The following is a 15,516-nucleotide window of genomic DNA, read 5'->3' as shown; positions in this document are numbered from 1 at the left end:
TTTTAAGTATTTTTTTGATATTGTTTCTTGAATTAATTTAAAACCATCTCTTTAGGAGATACTTTATGCTATGAAGACAAGGTGAGAGGCCTTAACTTTCAAATGTTTTGAGTGGTTAAAACTAAGAAGCATTATTAAGTTGGATTTATATTTTAAAAAATAATTCCAAAAATCGTAAGAAGAAAAAATAAAATGGAATGCATTTGTTTTCTATATATCATAAATAGTGTTGCCCTTTCAAATTTCTATTGGGAGTATTTCATAGAAGTAGTTTCTAGAAAGCAATCTAAATGTGTGTCAAAAAAATACTTAAAATATCTGTTAAAAATAAATAATTTCCTTTATAATTCTTATAATTTTTTAAATCAAGATATGGGCTGATATATTTAAACTTGTAATAAAAATAAAAATAAAGGATTTGGTTTATTTCATGGCCTCTTCTTTATATTATATCCAAAGGACAAGGCTTTTAAAAAAGGGCTTTTCTTTATCGAGCAAAAGACCTTGTTAAGGCTTTTGAACCATTGCCTTTTAAAGTAGGCTTCTAGGTATGAAGTGCCATAAAGATGGGTCCAATAGAAATTCAAAAGAATAACACTATTCATGCCATGTAAGAAAAAATAACATTCTACCTATTTTCTAATCCTCTTTAACTCTTTTACACTTATTTTTTTAAAAAATAAAACTAACTTGAAATGGCTTCTCAATTTCAACCAATCAAACCATTTAAAAGTTAAGACCCCTCACCTTGTCTCCCAAATATCAAGTATCCCTTACAATTATTTTGTGCACAAATGCATTTACAGCCCAATTGTCCAATATTGTTATACAGTTACAATTGGACACGAGCGTAGAAAAATTAAGTCTCACTTTTATCACCAAGAAAAAAGTCAACTCCACGCCACCATCATGAAACCACGGTGTGCAGACACATCATTGAAGAGACTACGGTAACACACATAACCGTTTCAAACAAACCGGGTGTCGGCCGAGTTCTTCGGCCGACGGGGCGGGGTGGCAACCTAGGTGGGTCTGCAACTCGGAAACGTGAGTTGATCTTTCCAGAAGAACCTTGACCTTGTCACCAAACTGGCATCCATCTTGCCACGACAAGGAACCTCAAACTCATCACCTCAAAGGATAGTTGGAGAGCAGTAGTGGTAAGGTCTTCCCTCTTCTCGCACGTCTCGTGGTGGCCACGTCTGGCTGCACCCACATTGAGCGAACCCTTCGCTCCGCTTCTATGCAGAGTGTCATGGGACGTGGATTGTGTGGTCGTGATCTTGACACACAAGCTCAATGCCACCTCTCTTTTGACTACTCAGGGAGTGCTACTTATCTTTACTCCGAAACTTAGTTGCATAACCTCGATCCCTCACAGTTTAATGGATTTGTGGAGGATTGGTTGTATTGAGTGAGAACAATAGTGAGTTCTCTAGAAGTCGTTTCGAACGTTCTGAGCTGGGGCTCCAGATAATAGTCCGAGTGTTTGAGCTAGATTTGAGTTATATTCCTTCTAGTCACAACCGTCAGGTAATTCGGTAGACTCGTACCAGAACTTAATTGCCCTTAAGACACAGGAAACTGACCCAATTGATAGCAGGACCGTTTCGGTATGCGCCATGAGGCCCAACTCACAGGCCCTCACTGTAGAGATGAACAACACCAAGGTTATAATATGCTATCTCAGTGGGCCATGCACGCATTCACAGAAATAATATTTCAGGATAGGATAACGACTTGGTCGTGTTTGGAAAGAAAAAGTCGAGGAAGGATGAAATTGTATCCCGTTTCTCTATGCACCCCGGAGCCCAAAGGCATGCCACGAAAACAATAATTTAATAGAATATCCTACTGTACAAATTCTGTTTGCATGTATGACCTCGTATTATTTGAGGAGCTGCATTCCGCAACTCCAGCAGCTTTTGCTGGTGACCCAAATCCAACCATGCTTGAATACCAAATATGTAAAGCAAAAGGCCTTCATCGATTTTCGGCAAAATTGTTGTGCAGTTGCAGGCGCAGAGCAGCGTAACAGAAGAAATCGATTATGTCTTGCAACCACGTCCTACTTTGGGATAGTTGGAGGTGACGGTAGTCGGGAGAACGAGATTTTCGTTGCTTGAACTCTACCTGTGAACAAAGAAGGAACCAACATTCAGCAAGCCGAAAACCTGATCAGTCTGAGACTGATCTATAACGCACGACAGGAGGTGGCATCGTGCATGACACTCAGTCCAGTGGAGAACAAAACATTTCAATGCTAAATCGCTTTACAAGAAATTCATCTTCAGAACAATTAACTTCCAAAGCAAAGAAATTAGATTTTACAATAATCTGTATAACCTGAGATAACTAACTTCACATATAGACCTACTTCGGGTGAAGAAATCTTACAGACGCCAGGCCAGCCTGAGAAAGCTCGTCTAGTGTAAGCGGGACTCTGGAAGTAGGACAGGGGTCCCTGCATGAAAAGACATTAATGTGATTGTCCTCTGGTTGTTGAGGACACTTTAAACAGATCTGACAGTGGTATGCACAACTTGGTGGGGTCTCCGTCTTCGTCTTGGACATTGACAGATCCTCTACAGCCAGCAGACCCACAATAACAGGTTAAAACCTCCGTCTTCGACATGAACCTGTAGTCGTATGTCAGCTCCTCCCCAATCTCAAGGTCCCGCTTCGCAAAAATGATGATCCGATCTTCTCCACTCGCAGTAACAGTTCTCGAATAACAGTTGGGCTCACAAGAATGGTTGATGAGATGCGCGATAGAGCCAGTCGTGGTGGCATCTACTACACGCTCGTCATCAATTCGGAACATGTAAGTTCCTGCCCCAACAAGTGAGTCGTAGTGTCTTCTTTCTCTGCTGTCAGCAACTACGGGTCTGACAACTTCGCCAGCATACTCGATTATCATGTCATTTGCGTAGTGTACACGTTTTGTAAACACCCCCATTCCGTGAATTGCTGATTTACCGAACACGAGGCGCTGGCTCAAAGATCCCTTCATTCTGCGGAACTTGTCTGACATCGACAAGATCTCAGCCTCTTCATCAGACTTCGGACGGGTGGGGTCAGAGAGGGCAGATGCGCCAACGGACCCTTTGCTGGCCTCCCAGTGCAATGACCACAAACTTCCTCCGTTTGTGTAACCTGCTACCTTCGGGGGAGGGTTTTGTCTACAACCAGTAACACTGTACGGAAGATTTTCAACAAACAAGCGTTTGGCAAGGGCTGCAGCAAGCGCATCGGGTTCTCGACGCCCACGTCTTGCTGCTGCATTGTAGGGTTCGCTACGAGCGCAGCCAGAGGAGTTCAATGGTGGACAGTACGACATGCAATCAGTCATAACGTGTGGGATCCGTTGAGCAACTTCGCACGTTGAATTAGTTGGCTGCTTGTGTTTCCGACAATACGCAAGCAATCTCATATCAGATTTTCCATACTTCTTGTGCTTCTCTTCTTGAAGCTCCATGCAAAGTCCAGCTGATCTTGCACAAAGAGGATGAAAAGCCGTTGTACAACTCCTCACAGGGCACTGAATACATGCACCATAAAGTACTTTGCATACGACGCAAGTCAGCCTCCAACGCTCTTTGCTAACTGCCTTGATTCCATGGATAGGTTCCATTCGCTTTACATCTACGAAACATGTTTCAGGTATCCACATAGCGCACATAAGATGAGCCCAGCGGCCATCTGTTGTCTTCTTCATCGCTCCGCCTGTGATAGGACAGAGACAACAAGGAGGTCGGGGCTTGGGTGCGTCAAGTTCGCATAGATTACACAACCACAAATCTCCATCCGGGAGTTCTTGTTCTCCATAGCAATCCATATGCACCATCATATGGCACTTATCACATTGCAGCAGGAGATTGTTATCGTATTCTTCGTCTAAGTAACAAACTGTGCAGCGATCCAAGTGCTTCCACAAGACGTCGACGGGTTTATAACCGGCAGGGAGTGCAGTCTCAATATCTTCATTCGGGGCATTCGCCAACCAACTCTCCTCACTCTCTTCCCCATGTCTCTCAGTTGCCCCGGCAACATCGTCCACGCAAACGAGCAGGTGAGCCATGCTATTAGGAAGCTTGAACTCTGTTAAGTACATCTCCACTTCTTCCAATCCTTGCACAAAGGCCACCCGTTTACATTTCGTATGGTATTTGAGGTTTAGACCTTCTTCTAAGGGCACTAGCTTTTTCTCATTGAACATACAATGATCATAGCTGCCAAAAAACTGCAGCGGAATCATGCCTTTCTTTCCAGGCTCCATATCACAGGCACTTGCATGGTCTTCATCCATCACAATTGCTGGCCACATGGGGTAACCCTTCACTTTGGCCCAAACAATATCCCCCAAGTTAAAAATTCTATCTTCATCGGTAGCCGTAGATCCCACCTCCTCGACTGGGTCTGCTCTCTTCAGCAATTTACCACCTGCAGAAATTTCCAGCTCAACCAACTCTTCTGGGGAGACTTTCAACTGAAAGCGTTCCTTCGAAACTAAAACCATTTCCAATTCATTATCTTTGTAATCAATCCTGTGCTTCTTAGTTAGAGGGTTGTAGTCATGGATTACACCTGGATACCATTCGTCATCCAAGGGCCAATAAACTTTGCAAATTCGACCAATCAAGGCTACAGGATGAATCAAGCTCAAGTCAACCTCCATCCACTGACGTTGGTTTTCTTTTAGTATCTTAAAACTCTGCACAGCACCCAGCAGTCTTCGCGTGAATGCGTCCATTCCGCCGGAAACAGCGAGCTCTTGTATACTCCCAGCATCTACTTTCTGATTTCGTTTTCGAGACTTCTTTGGCCTTGTGTTTACTGGTGTCGCTGGCATCATAGGCATTCCTGGTTCAGGTGTCGTTCCACGCATCGTATCTTGATGAATGCATTTTTTCAGCGGGATACTCGCTATCGGAGGGATATGACTTGGACAAGGAGCGTCAGCAATCACCTCCACATCTTCAGTCACCTCCACCCTCTGGAATGCATGAGAGTGTCTCCCACAGACAATCTCCAAATTTCCTACATCCGCATCGGCATTCGCAGGATGAGAATCTGATAGTGCAGCTTGACATTCCTGGACTCCCAACGCACTATCCTGAGGAGACTCCACCATCTCAGGTCCATGGTTAGAACCTGCAAGAAGCTCCACTTTGACTCTTCGGTTCCTTCCCAATACAATCCTTGGCCGTTTACCTGGACGGGGCTTATCTTGACCTCTCCTCTTGGTCGCCTCTTTCGGGGCTACTTCGAATCGCTGTCTCTTTTTCGGAGTTGCGCTAGCACCAACGGCTACTTCCTCTGAAATCGGACCAGCTTTGAGTAACACTTCTGCCATATCCATTTCCTTCCGCGCCAAAGTAGGTATTTCCACAGAATCCCGATCGCCACTCAGGGCCTCAACTGGGTGTTTCTTTAAATGAAACTGCTTGATCGGATAAGATGGGATTGGGGTTTGATTAGCGATTCTAACGGCCTCACATTGCATTGAAGAATCCGCTTCATTGCTTTTCAAAGCGGGTGAATCTACAACCTTTGAGCTAGTCTTACCACCCCAAAACTTCTCCAGGGTCAATTGCTTCGGTAAGGATCCTGACGAAGAGGTTTTGCCCTGTCCAACAGCATAACCGGCGGACTTAAGTACAGTCGATACACCTGAGAAAGAACGTGCAGCCTTAGGACTAGGTAAGGGATCCTTCCGCTTGTACACAATTGGGAGGCTATCAGGGATAGACATCACACTAGTCTTAACGGAACTCTCGATCTCGTTCATTCTGATCATTGAAATTGAGTCCAATCCTTCATCCGTATGTACTGCACTCTCATTGCGTCCCATCACTGAATTTGCTTAGGAGCTACGAGCAGTTGTCGACATCTTAATGATCTGCAAAGACCACACTGGCAGCAACAACATAGTCCGTTAGACTTCCACCAATTGACTTGAGGAAAACCACTTCGTGGCCTGCATACTTTCTACACCAGCTATGTTGATACCCACTTATGAATGTCTGAAGGATTTCAACAAATCGAGTAGGGCATCATAAATGTTTGAAAACGGTATGCCGAAACGAAACAAGTGCGGTCGAAGAGTACTGAAAGAATATCGCCAAAATACTAAGTACATAAAAGACGCATACGACAATGTGACACCTGTAATACAACTCCCGAGGATGCAACAGTACATTAAGTCACACCCACCTACAGGTACACGGAAATCTTTGTTCACGGCCCGCTAAGCTCTACCAGTGATCCTCCATTGGTATTCATATGGAAATAAACAGTCATGACAGTAACATCCCCACACAATCCCGAGGACGTGCAATCCCTTGTCCAACATATTGATAACAATAGGAAAGTGTTGTGTAGTGAGGTAGAGATTGGGACGCAGTTCCACAACTGATAAAAGTCTACTTAAGTTAAGTAACATTATACTACGACGGCAACTTCAGAGAATGTGTATTGTACCCCGCTCCACTTGGCTCTCTTTCTCTGTCTCACTCATTCTCCCCCTCTCGCTCTATCTCTCACTTACATACACAAGTATTTATTTCAGAATTCCCTTGCTCCATCCACAACGAGCCTACTAAAACACACTAGACTAACTCGGAGTACTCCACAACCAGAGGAACACCTGAGTCAATCTCTTACAATCCACACAATCACCAGAAGCCAACATAACCCATACAGGCCACGAGGACTCAACAACAACAACAACAACAACAACCATGATCACAAAAATGCTAGCCAGAACCTGACACCACCACGAAAACCTAACTACTGCAAAATCCTTCAAACCCACATTCCGAACACCCAGAATCTCACGCTCTGCCACCAAATCCGCGCCTCCAACGCTCCAGACAAAACTCAAACACGCCCGTGTGTCCAAAATCACAATTCGCTCTCAACCCAACACCCAATTCGTACACGCAATTCCTTGAAAAACCGTGCCAAAATCCTCTCTCCGGACAAGCAAGACCCAAATAACTCCGCGACGGGTCCCTGCATCTAGATGTGGAAAGTATCCGTTACCAATCTGCCCCCAACGAAAGGGCTCCGTGCCTTTCCAAAATCATCATCCGTGCCCTGGTGCGGCGAGGTGATGGGGGCATTGTTCTTCAATCTTAGTGTCGATGAGGAATCATAAACTGGGAATTGGGGAATCCATAGCCTGTGCACACTAGACTTACTGACCGTTAAAGCAAACTTGAGAAGTGAGTCAGGAATGGACGGGCTCCTCCTCTTCGGTCCCGCACCCGCTTCACCACCATCACCCACCCACCCCACTGCGACGAAGGAGCTTTGCGGCATTTTTCTGTGCGGCGGGAAAACGCGGGTTTAGGTGCTGACGGGAAAATTATGGCGGGGAATGGTGGGGCCGTTGGGCGTGGTCGTTCCTCTACCCATTTGAGGGGCTCACACTTCGTGACTTGGATAATCGTGTGGGGAATGGTTTCGTTAAGGTGTACTTTTAAGTTTTGATTACGGAAGTTTAATACGATTTAGTAGATTTTTTTTCTTTTTTTACTTTCATTTGAATGTGCTAATGTTATTTTTTAGCATGTTTTTGAATGACATGGTGATTGAAAATGAATAGATTTATACTTTTTAATATATAATTAAAGTTAATTGTGTGCAAAAAAAGATCGAATGATTAAGAATAATAGAAAAAAAAAAAAAAAAAAAAAAAAAACTTTTTTTTCACTTGAAAAGGTATATGATGATTATGATGAAATAATGTTCGTGTTGTCAACATAAAGATTGCATAAGTTCAGTTTCAATGTTAAGTTGTTTTGACACAAACATAGTAGACATGTCAACTTCATTGTTTCTAAGTTGTGAGTGAAATTCACAATTCCTGTTGATGTGGACTTTATTAGATGAAATATTATCCTTCTGCATAGTTATATATTGGTGAAATACCAACCCATTTTAAAATATATATAATATGGATAATTAAAATAATGTTTATTCTTCAAATGTAAACTGGAAAAAATCAAACTTTTAATTGTCATCAATCACATTAAATGTTACGTATTTATTCATATTGTTTAATTTAAATATGAGATTTTATACTTGATGGTGTTACAACATAAAAATTTGTTGTTCTTGTCATGGGAAATGTTCTAACATCCAAAACAAAAGCATATGCACTTAAAAATATTACAATATATTGTGTTGTAGAGTTCAACACAAATAAGAAAACTGCATTATAATTAATTGCAGGATAAAATGATGATGATGATGAAATTAATAACAACAATAAAAAAATGTCAATGCAACTATTAGTAACTTTATAACCTCTATATATTGCTAAACTTTCAGACTAATTCTCTACATTTTACCCTCTTCATTTTAGATTGTTTTTTTTTTATATTTTATTTTATTTTACTGTAAGTTTTCCTCCACAGTATACATTTTTAATCAATTTGCATGCAATATCATTGTATTAAAATTGTAAATCAAGTCCTTAATTTTCAATCTTGATGAAAATTTATTAAATACACTTGGTCTCCCACACATGTGTATATACATCTGTAAATGAACAATTGAATAAATAGGGGATACCCAAATTGACTTCCCCAATCAACCTGAATATGTTGTGTTGTGCAGAGAAAGAGAATGAACAAATCGTTTCAGAAAGGTTGGAATGATATACAGTCACAGTATTAAGTGACAGAACTGTTTGTCACAATAGACTTTAGGTTAAAACTTAACTGGTTAAAAGTGCTGTACACCAATTTTGGTGACTGGAAGTTCTGGATTGACAAAAGTAGCAAAATTGCAAAAAAACCCATTCCAACGTGTAATATTGCTTCAAATATTTTACATATTTCATTCAATATTATTTTTTGTGTTGACAGTAGGTAAGAAAAATGATCTAAGCAAGACGTTCAAAACCTTGTGAAAACCAGCAATGCTTTCAATAAGTCCTTATATTTACAAAATACGACCAAGACAACTCTCGGATTCGATCAGGTAACTAGAAAGATGTAGGAACACTGTTGCTTCTGCTCCATCGGCTATATCTTAATTCAAATCAGGAAAACGCTTGCTTTAGTACAGAAGCTAAACCAAAATATTCAAACAAAACAAATTGATTTCATACATTGATCGAATATCAGAGCTCTCATGATTAATGAAAACAAGGAGTCATTAATCGCTATTCTAAACTTAGCACATTAAAGGTACAAGATCAGAGGGGTAAAAACCAAACAAAAGAAAGAAAAAAACCACAACCAGGTAACACAAGTCCATATTCAAATCTGAACTTTGTGCAACTGAAGGCCCTACTGCATTTGACGAATTTCGAAACTAATCTAATGTCAAGAGGAATTCGCCACTGCAAGAAAGAGGTCACATGTAATATCCACCAGGGCCTCCGTTTGCAGGGGGCATGCCTTGATGGCCTGGCCCGTGCATTTGTTGGTAAGGTGGCATAGAATGACCAGGAGGTCCCAAGTGATGGCTCTGTTGACCTTGTTGATGCATTCCAGGTCCCATGTACCCAGGTGGTGCCATTGATGGCCCTGGCCCCGACATTGGGCCCATTGAAGTAACTGGACCAGGGGGACCCTGATAGGAGCCTGATGCACCAGGAGGACCATGGTGTCCCACAGCTCCACCATGTTGATGACTCATGTACATAGGACCAGACATGGGTTGTCCTGGCATTGGACCAGAAACCTGTTGTGCTTTACCACTCCCTTCAGTATCCCATGACTGCTGTTGAGCTCCTGAGTCTTGAGGAGGGGGAGCAGCCCCATACTGAGCGGCTGGATAGGCAGGGCCAGCCGCAGCGGGGCTGCCAGGACCAACCCCTGGTGCTTGGCTCAAAACAGGAGGTTGAGTTGCAGGAAGGCCAGGGTTAGTGTAATCTCTGCTTCTGTCGTTATTGACCTGCATCAACAACCCAGTTCAAACAATCAAAAGGAAGTCGAAAACATCAGTTGATCTGGTGTCCAAAACATCCACAATAGCTACAATTGATACAACAAGGAAAAACCAGGTCGGTTGTTATACATCGTTCGAGAGTATCAATCAAGTAGGCACAGCACCACACAAAGCACTTCCAAGCATAAACGTGTTACTTATCAACCTGACTCTTACTAGCCCATATCTAGCGGTAAAGAAGTCAATAGGTGGTGGCTGTTGAACACAACAATAAGATCGCGCAACATTAAATGTTCATAAATGCCGTCCACCGGCTATTGACTTCTAGCATGATGACTTCACCATGTGGAGCGACCAGACTAGGAGCACATTAGCTGCTACTAGTATGACGATGCCAGAAACACTTGTTTTTTTGATGGTGCCCACATAGTGAAGTCATCATGCATGGGCGGGCGACAAACATACAAGAGGGAGAGTGCCTTTACATTTAAATCAGTATGCCGAGAGTAAGATAGGTGAAGCTTGCAGAAGCCTCCATCGTAAATGCAGTGACCTTCAAGTGCCTCCTTTGCTCCAACTGCAGTAGGAATATCTAACAAAGAAAAAAAAAACACTTCATTAGAGGCTTATTAGAATAATGTTGCGAACCCCCAAAGCTACGCACAATCTCAGGGTTACATGCAACTCGTGTTAAAGGAAAACGACAAAATAAACTTGAAACCAGTTGTCATGATACAGACTTCCCTGTTGTAATATTATGATATAAATTATGTCATAAAATCTACTAAATTTCAGTACAGTGGATCCTATTTTCAACAAACGTTGTCGTTTACATATTGATTATTTGCAAAAATAGATCAAAAGCACATCAGCTTCATTTAATTTTTGCACAAAGTATTCCTTCAATATAGACTTTAATATTGTGGATGAGACAAGTCACTTAAGTACCTGGATATTGAACTAAAGCTTGAAAACCAGCACTTTTCTCGAAAATTGCGATTTTCTGAACGAATCCAAAAGCAGAGAAAACCTGCAGAGAAGAAACCGTCAAAACCACCAAGCCCCTAATATTCCATAGAATCAGAACAGCAGGGCATGCGAAGCTCAAAAACCGAAACTTGTCACCTATTCAAGAAGACGAAAGGATGCTCACCTTGTATTAAACTGCAAGAAGTCCACAATTTCACTCTAATAGTTCTTTACAAATTCCTCGTGAACTATAAACAAATTAAAAAGATAACAGAAACAAGTAATATCATGAGCCGAACATAATGTACGTACAGTGTGTATTACGTCAATCGTTACGGCGTACTGCATGTTTTCAATTGAAACAAGCAGCACATTGCTCTCAGGCTCCCTCCTCTTTCCATCAGGTCCAACGCTAAACTGTTGCAAACAACCATAGAATGAACATGAATGTAAGATTGAAAGAGCGAAAATCCATAGGCACTCTTCATACATGATATGAAATTTCAAGGGACAAGTGTGTATACTAACCTGACCACTTCCATCAATTGCTGATGGGGCCACCGGAAGATACGGATTGGTGTAATCCCTACAAGAAAACCATAAAAACACTTTCTGTGAAATCGGACACAACTCTACAGAACAGAAGAAATAATTCTTAGAGAAAAAAATTGCGAATACAATGCTGTAAAACGGATATTCAGAAGATAAAGATAACCGATATCATCATAGCCCAGTACCGGCTTCGATGACTTTGAAACTTCACATTGAGGTCGTTGTGTGCAGAGAATGATATTCGTAAGTGGCAGGGACCAACGTGGTCAGGCAGCAAATATCTGCAAAAGAAAAAAAATCAGAAAATACTATCTAAAGATGCAGCTTAGTAAAAGCTCTAAAATCATCTCCAATGAATGGAAGGAATAGAGGAACTATACCAGACACAATCCTTCCTAGATACAGAGAGCAGTGCAGTTCGAACTCATTGCCAGTAAAGCAGTTCAATACCTGGGTATGCTCCGTCCTTCAAGGGCCGATTTGGCAGCAGAAGCAGTATTAGCATCACTGAATTGTACTAGTGCCTGCAAAAACGATATCCCATAACCACGTGTAAGAAAATGAGTCATTAAGTAGCATGGTAGCAAAAAAAAAGATGCTTCAGAAAGTGTAGGGGTGTGAAGGTTGAGAACTATACCCGCACCATACCACAGGATTAGAATCTAGTATACAACAACCAACCTCGGTGAAAGCCAAGTGACTCTCACCATAATACACACCTGGAAGCCAGCGCTTTTCTCAAAAGTCGCAATCTTATGAACAAAGCCAAAGGCAGAAAACACCTGCAATAATTTCGTAAAGTACATAAGTATATGTTACCAGTGCTTCAAGTCAGTAATGGAGCAATCCTTGTGACTAGAACTGCCATGCCGGTAGAAGGGATATAGCCAAGAAACCGCATCTGTAACCCAACACAAATCAAGTTGATAATCGCGAGATTCACGAAAACTCAGCAAGATGGCTAGAGTAATATTTCTAAAAACACTCAACCTGCAATATATGAAACTCTTGAACTACAACATCCTCTACTGTAGGGTCCACGCCTATGTCTCAAAATACTGGACCAAAAAGACCGTGCTAGCCCGGTAATATGATAATTCCTGACGACGCAGAGTACTATTAAGCATAACACTAATGTTGACGACAGATGGTGACCGCGGGCTGTAGACAAAGCCATGTGCTATATTGACACAACTGATTATCCAATAGTACGCAGAGGACAGTGTGCTCAGTATAAACAGCTCAGTTTTACGCAAAAAAATTAGATAGTCTGAGATGGGAGCGAAATCCAAAGTCAGCCACCCACAAAAGAAAACTAAAGGTTGGTTCAAATGCATGGATAGGATCGCATGGAAATTGTATGAATTGTTGATAAGAGGGCTGCTGAGTTCTAGGAGTTGAAACAGAGTGAGATTAGTCAATCATTTTCGAGGACGTAGAATCTAACGAACGGGTCCAGAGAGCTATAGGGAATGATGGGCCTGGAGGAAAATCTAAGGGAACATGAATGAGATGGAATCAATCTCAATTTGCCATAGGGTTAAGAGTTAAGGTCGAGAGGCAGGGTTAGGCAAGGGAAAGATAAACAAACACACATGCGCTTTCTCCCATGCACCAGGCTGGCATCGACGATGTGGGCGTCACATGGACCTGCTGATCCATGTAGTTTTAAAGTCAAACTGTGTCCACCACAACCCCATGAAGAAGAAAGCTGAAATGTAAGAAGCATTCTAAATCAAACCGGAATCGACAGATATCTTACCGATCCTTTCTTGACATCTAAGTTTCTTTAAGCCTGTACGCGGACATGGTGATTCAGTAGCAGTAGAAAAGACTCGCATCCTCTCTGACTCCACTCAATGTCAAGCAAGTTAACTACCTTTAGGCTAGAACAGTTGGTTGAGAGAGAAAAACTTACAAGGTGTAAGACGTCAATGCTGACATCGCCAGCCTCTACGCCCTCAATGGTTACGAGTAGGACATTGCTCGCAACATCCCCAGAGTTTTTACTGGTGACAATTTCTTGCCTGTTAGAGTACTGCAAGTACACCGTCTTTCCTCGCACCTGAGCCGGCTCTGATGATGATGCATAATATGACACCATTGCAATAGCTTGATTTAAGTCGGCCTAGGTAAAACCCAAAGATCGAATCCAGGATTAGGCATATAACAGATGAGGATAAACCAGACAAACGAATGTAATGACAAATATAATATGGGTTGAGACAACATTTAGCCCAAATATAGGAGCGCATGATGCATTACCAAATAAAGACCCTCAGATACATGTCATACTCTAACCATGTATTGAGCAGGATGCCAGAGCTGTCAATTGTAAAATTTAAAATATTGTTGACCATCATCGTTGCTGTGGTTCATGACAATAAAGGGTTCAGCAAACAGACAATTTCTTCACGTCGAATCTATAACAAGCCTCGCGGAACTGGTTCAAAGGAATTGGCGCTAGATTGCAAAATCTCTCTAAATAGTAAATAAAATTTATGTTGTCCTCAGCACACCAGACACCTCCCCAATCATACACACGATGAAAAAAACAAGAAGAAAAAAGAAAAAAGAAAACACATACGCACACACACACAACGAACGGGATCCAATCATGCCACCTAACCCTAAGAAACACCAAAAACAGATCACCTATTTCCAGTGCACATACCCGACTCAACATACCAAACTCACTTCGAATTCCATACAATTCTAGCGTTCGTATCACAAATTTCAACCAACGGAGTAAAGACAAAGGAAACATACGCACACTACAACCCTAATGTTCCACCCCCAAAGAAGACCTAGCGAATCCAACCACATCATAATTATAGATCACTGCGAACCCTAACAGGCACCACAACAAGAAACGAACCCGAGAGCGCTGGGATAGGAAGAATACTCACGAACTCCACGAACGCCTGGTTGTGGTTGGCCCCGACATTGACCTTGGTGTTGACCACCTTGCCGAAGGGCTTGCACAGCTCGATGAGCTCCTCCTCGCTGCACTCCCACGGCAAGTTGCGCACGTGCAGCACCTTGGACGGAGGCTGCGTGTAGCGGAACTGGGGTTGACCGGCGGTGGACGTCATGGCGAAGCAGGATGCACAGCGCTGCAAACAGGAGCCGGGAGGTCCGGTTCGGTGGCGAGCAGCAGGACCGACGAGACGAAGGAAGAAAACAAACGTAAACGTGGAGAAGAAGAAGAAGTAGTAGTAGTGGAAGTATAGGGTAAGGAAGAAGAGGAGAAAAGACGTTAGGGCTCGCGAAGGAAAGTGGGTAGAAGAGGAAAAGAGGCAGGGAGCGAGGAAGGGCTGTGAGGGAGGCACTACTGCTGCTGCTGCTGCTGCTCGAGATTCTGATGCCTCCTTCTTCTTCTCCTAATCTTCTTCTTCTGCTGTTGCTGATGCTCGTTCCTGGCGATGCGAGCTGTCTTCCTTGTGTCTCTCGCTTCCTAGCCTCTCTCTCGCTCTCAGGCTCTCGCTGGCTCCGTCGCTCGCTGGCTCGCTCGTTCCGGATGGGACCACCGAGCGCGTCCCGCTCACCCCCGTCGGCCATGGCTTGTGAGCGGCGTTGCGCCAGGCCTGCGGCCCCGTCGGATGAGTTCCGTCGCCTTGGGATGATTTTCCTCTCGCTGACGAATGTCTTCATTCGTTTCGATGTCTGTACATAATTCTCTTAGATCTTGGAAGCTTGTGGAGGTTTTTATAATGATAATCAGGTTTCTTTTAACTAGGGCTTTCCCTGAAATACCTAATTTAGCTTATTTTAGTTCTGCAGCTAGGTTTTATTTCAGGTAAATTAAGAATGAAAGAAATTCATCTATAGAATTGTCCAAAATATCCATCATTGTCAAATTCAATAGACTTTGTCGAATTGTTTAGAATATAGGATACTCTTGAGTTAGAAGTTCTTAAGGCACTGCCAATACTTGGCTTTCTTCTACTTGATTATGAAGAAGTCGAATTTGACAATATTTATACTAGGAAAAATGGAGGCCCACTTGCTACAAAATTTTTGAAGTTGTGGAAATCAACCATTGCAATAAACCCATCCAACATAAAATTATATTTGCAAATTGGA

The 15,516-nt window shown here is 42.5% G+C and overlaps 2 protein-coding genes across 8 annotated transcripts; both read right to left on the bottom strand.

The window, feature by feature from the left end:
* Window positions 1–1,720: 1,720 nt before the first annotated feature.
* LOC112293690 (histone-lysine N-methyltransferase TRX1) lies at window positions 1,721–7,298 on the bottom strand. Of its 6 annotated transcripts, none has more exons than XM_024543401.3 (3): window positions 7,210–7,298; window positions 2,398–5,916; window positions 1,721–2,133 (listed from the first exon to the last, which is right to left on the bottom strand). In XM_024543401.3, the coding sequence occupies exon 2, from the start codon at window positions 5,852–5,854 to the stop codon at window positions 2,480–2,482; it is 3,375 nt and encodes a 1,124-aa protein (XP_024399169.1). In that variant the 5' UTR covers window positions 5,855–5,916; window positions 7,210–7,298; the 3' UTR covers window positions 1,721–2,133; window positions 2,398–2,479. The 6 variants fall into 6 exon arrangements, with proteins under 6 accessions (XP_024399169.1, XP_024399167.1, XP_024399165.1 ...); XM_024543399.3 differs by having other exon boundaries at window positions 7,048–7,216; XM_024543397.3 differs by lacking the exon at window positions 7,210–7,298 and adding an exon at window positions 6,217–7,070.
* A 1,799-nt stretch (window positions 7,299–9,097) lies between these two features.
* Window positions 9,098–14,968, bottom strand: LOC112293684 (polypyrimidine tract-binding protein homolog 1). 2 transcript variants are annotated; one of them, XM_024543389.3, is made up of 10 exons: window positions 14,340–14,968; window positions 13,349–13,558; window positions 12,138–12,212; window positions 11,881–11,954; window positions 11,616–11,711; window positions 11,407–11,464; window positions 11,191–11,295; window positions 10,858–10,939; window positions 10,395–10,501; window positions 9,098–9,915 (listed from the first exon to the last, which is right to left on the bottom strand). In XM_024543389.3, exons 1-10 carry the CDS (start codon window positions 14,523–14,525, stop codon window positions 9,373–9,375), a joined length of 1,536 nt encoding a protein of 511 aa, XP_024399157.1. In that variant the 5' UTR covers window positions 14,526–14,968; the 3' UTR covers window positions 9,098–9,372. The 2 variants fall into 2 exon arrangements, with proteins under 2 accessions (XP_024399157.1, XP_024399158.1); XM_024543390.3 differs by having other exon boundaries at window positions 12,150–12,212; window positions 14,340–14,958.
* Between the last annotated feature and the right edge of the window lie 548 nt (window positions 14,969–15,516).

The sequence above is a fragment of the Physcomitrium patens genome, chromosome 16, assembly GCF_059467195.1.
Source record: "Physcomitrium patens ecotype Gransden chromosome 16, ASM5946719v1, whole genome shotgun sequence".
Taxonomy (NCBI): Eukaryota; Viridiplantae; Streptophyta; class Bryopsida; order Funariales; family Funariaceae; genus Physcomitrium; species Physcomitrium patens.
Note: the sequence above shows the minus strand (reverse complement) of the source record. Positions and strands in the feature narration are given on the sequence as shown.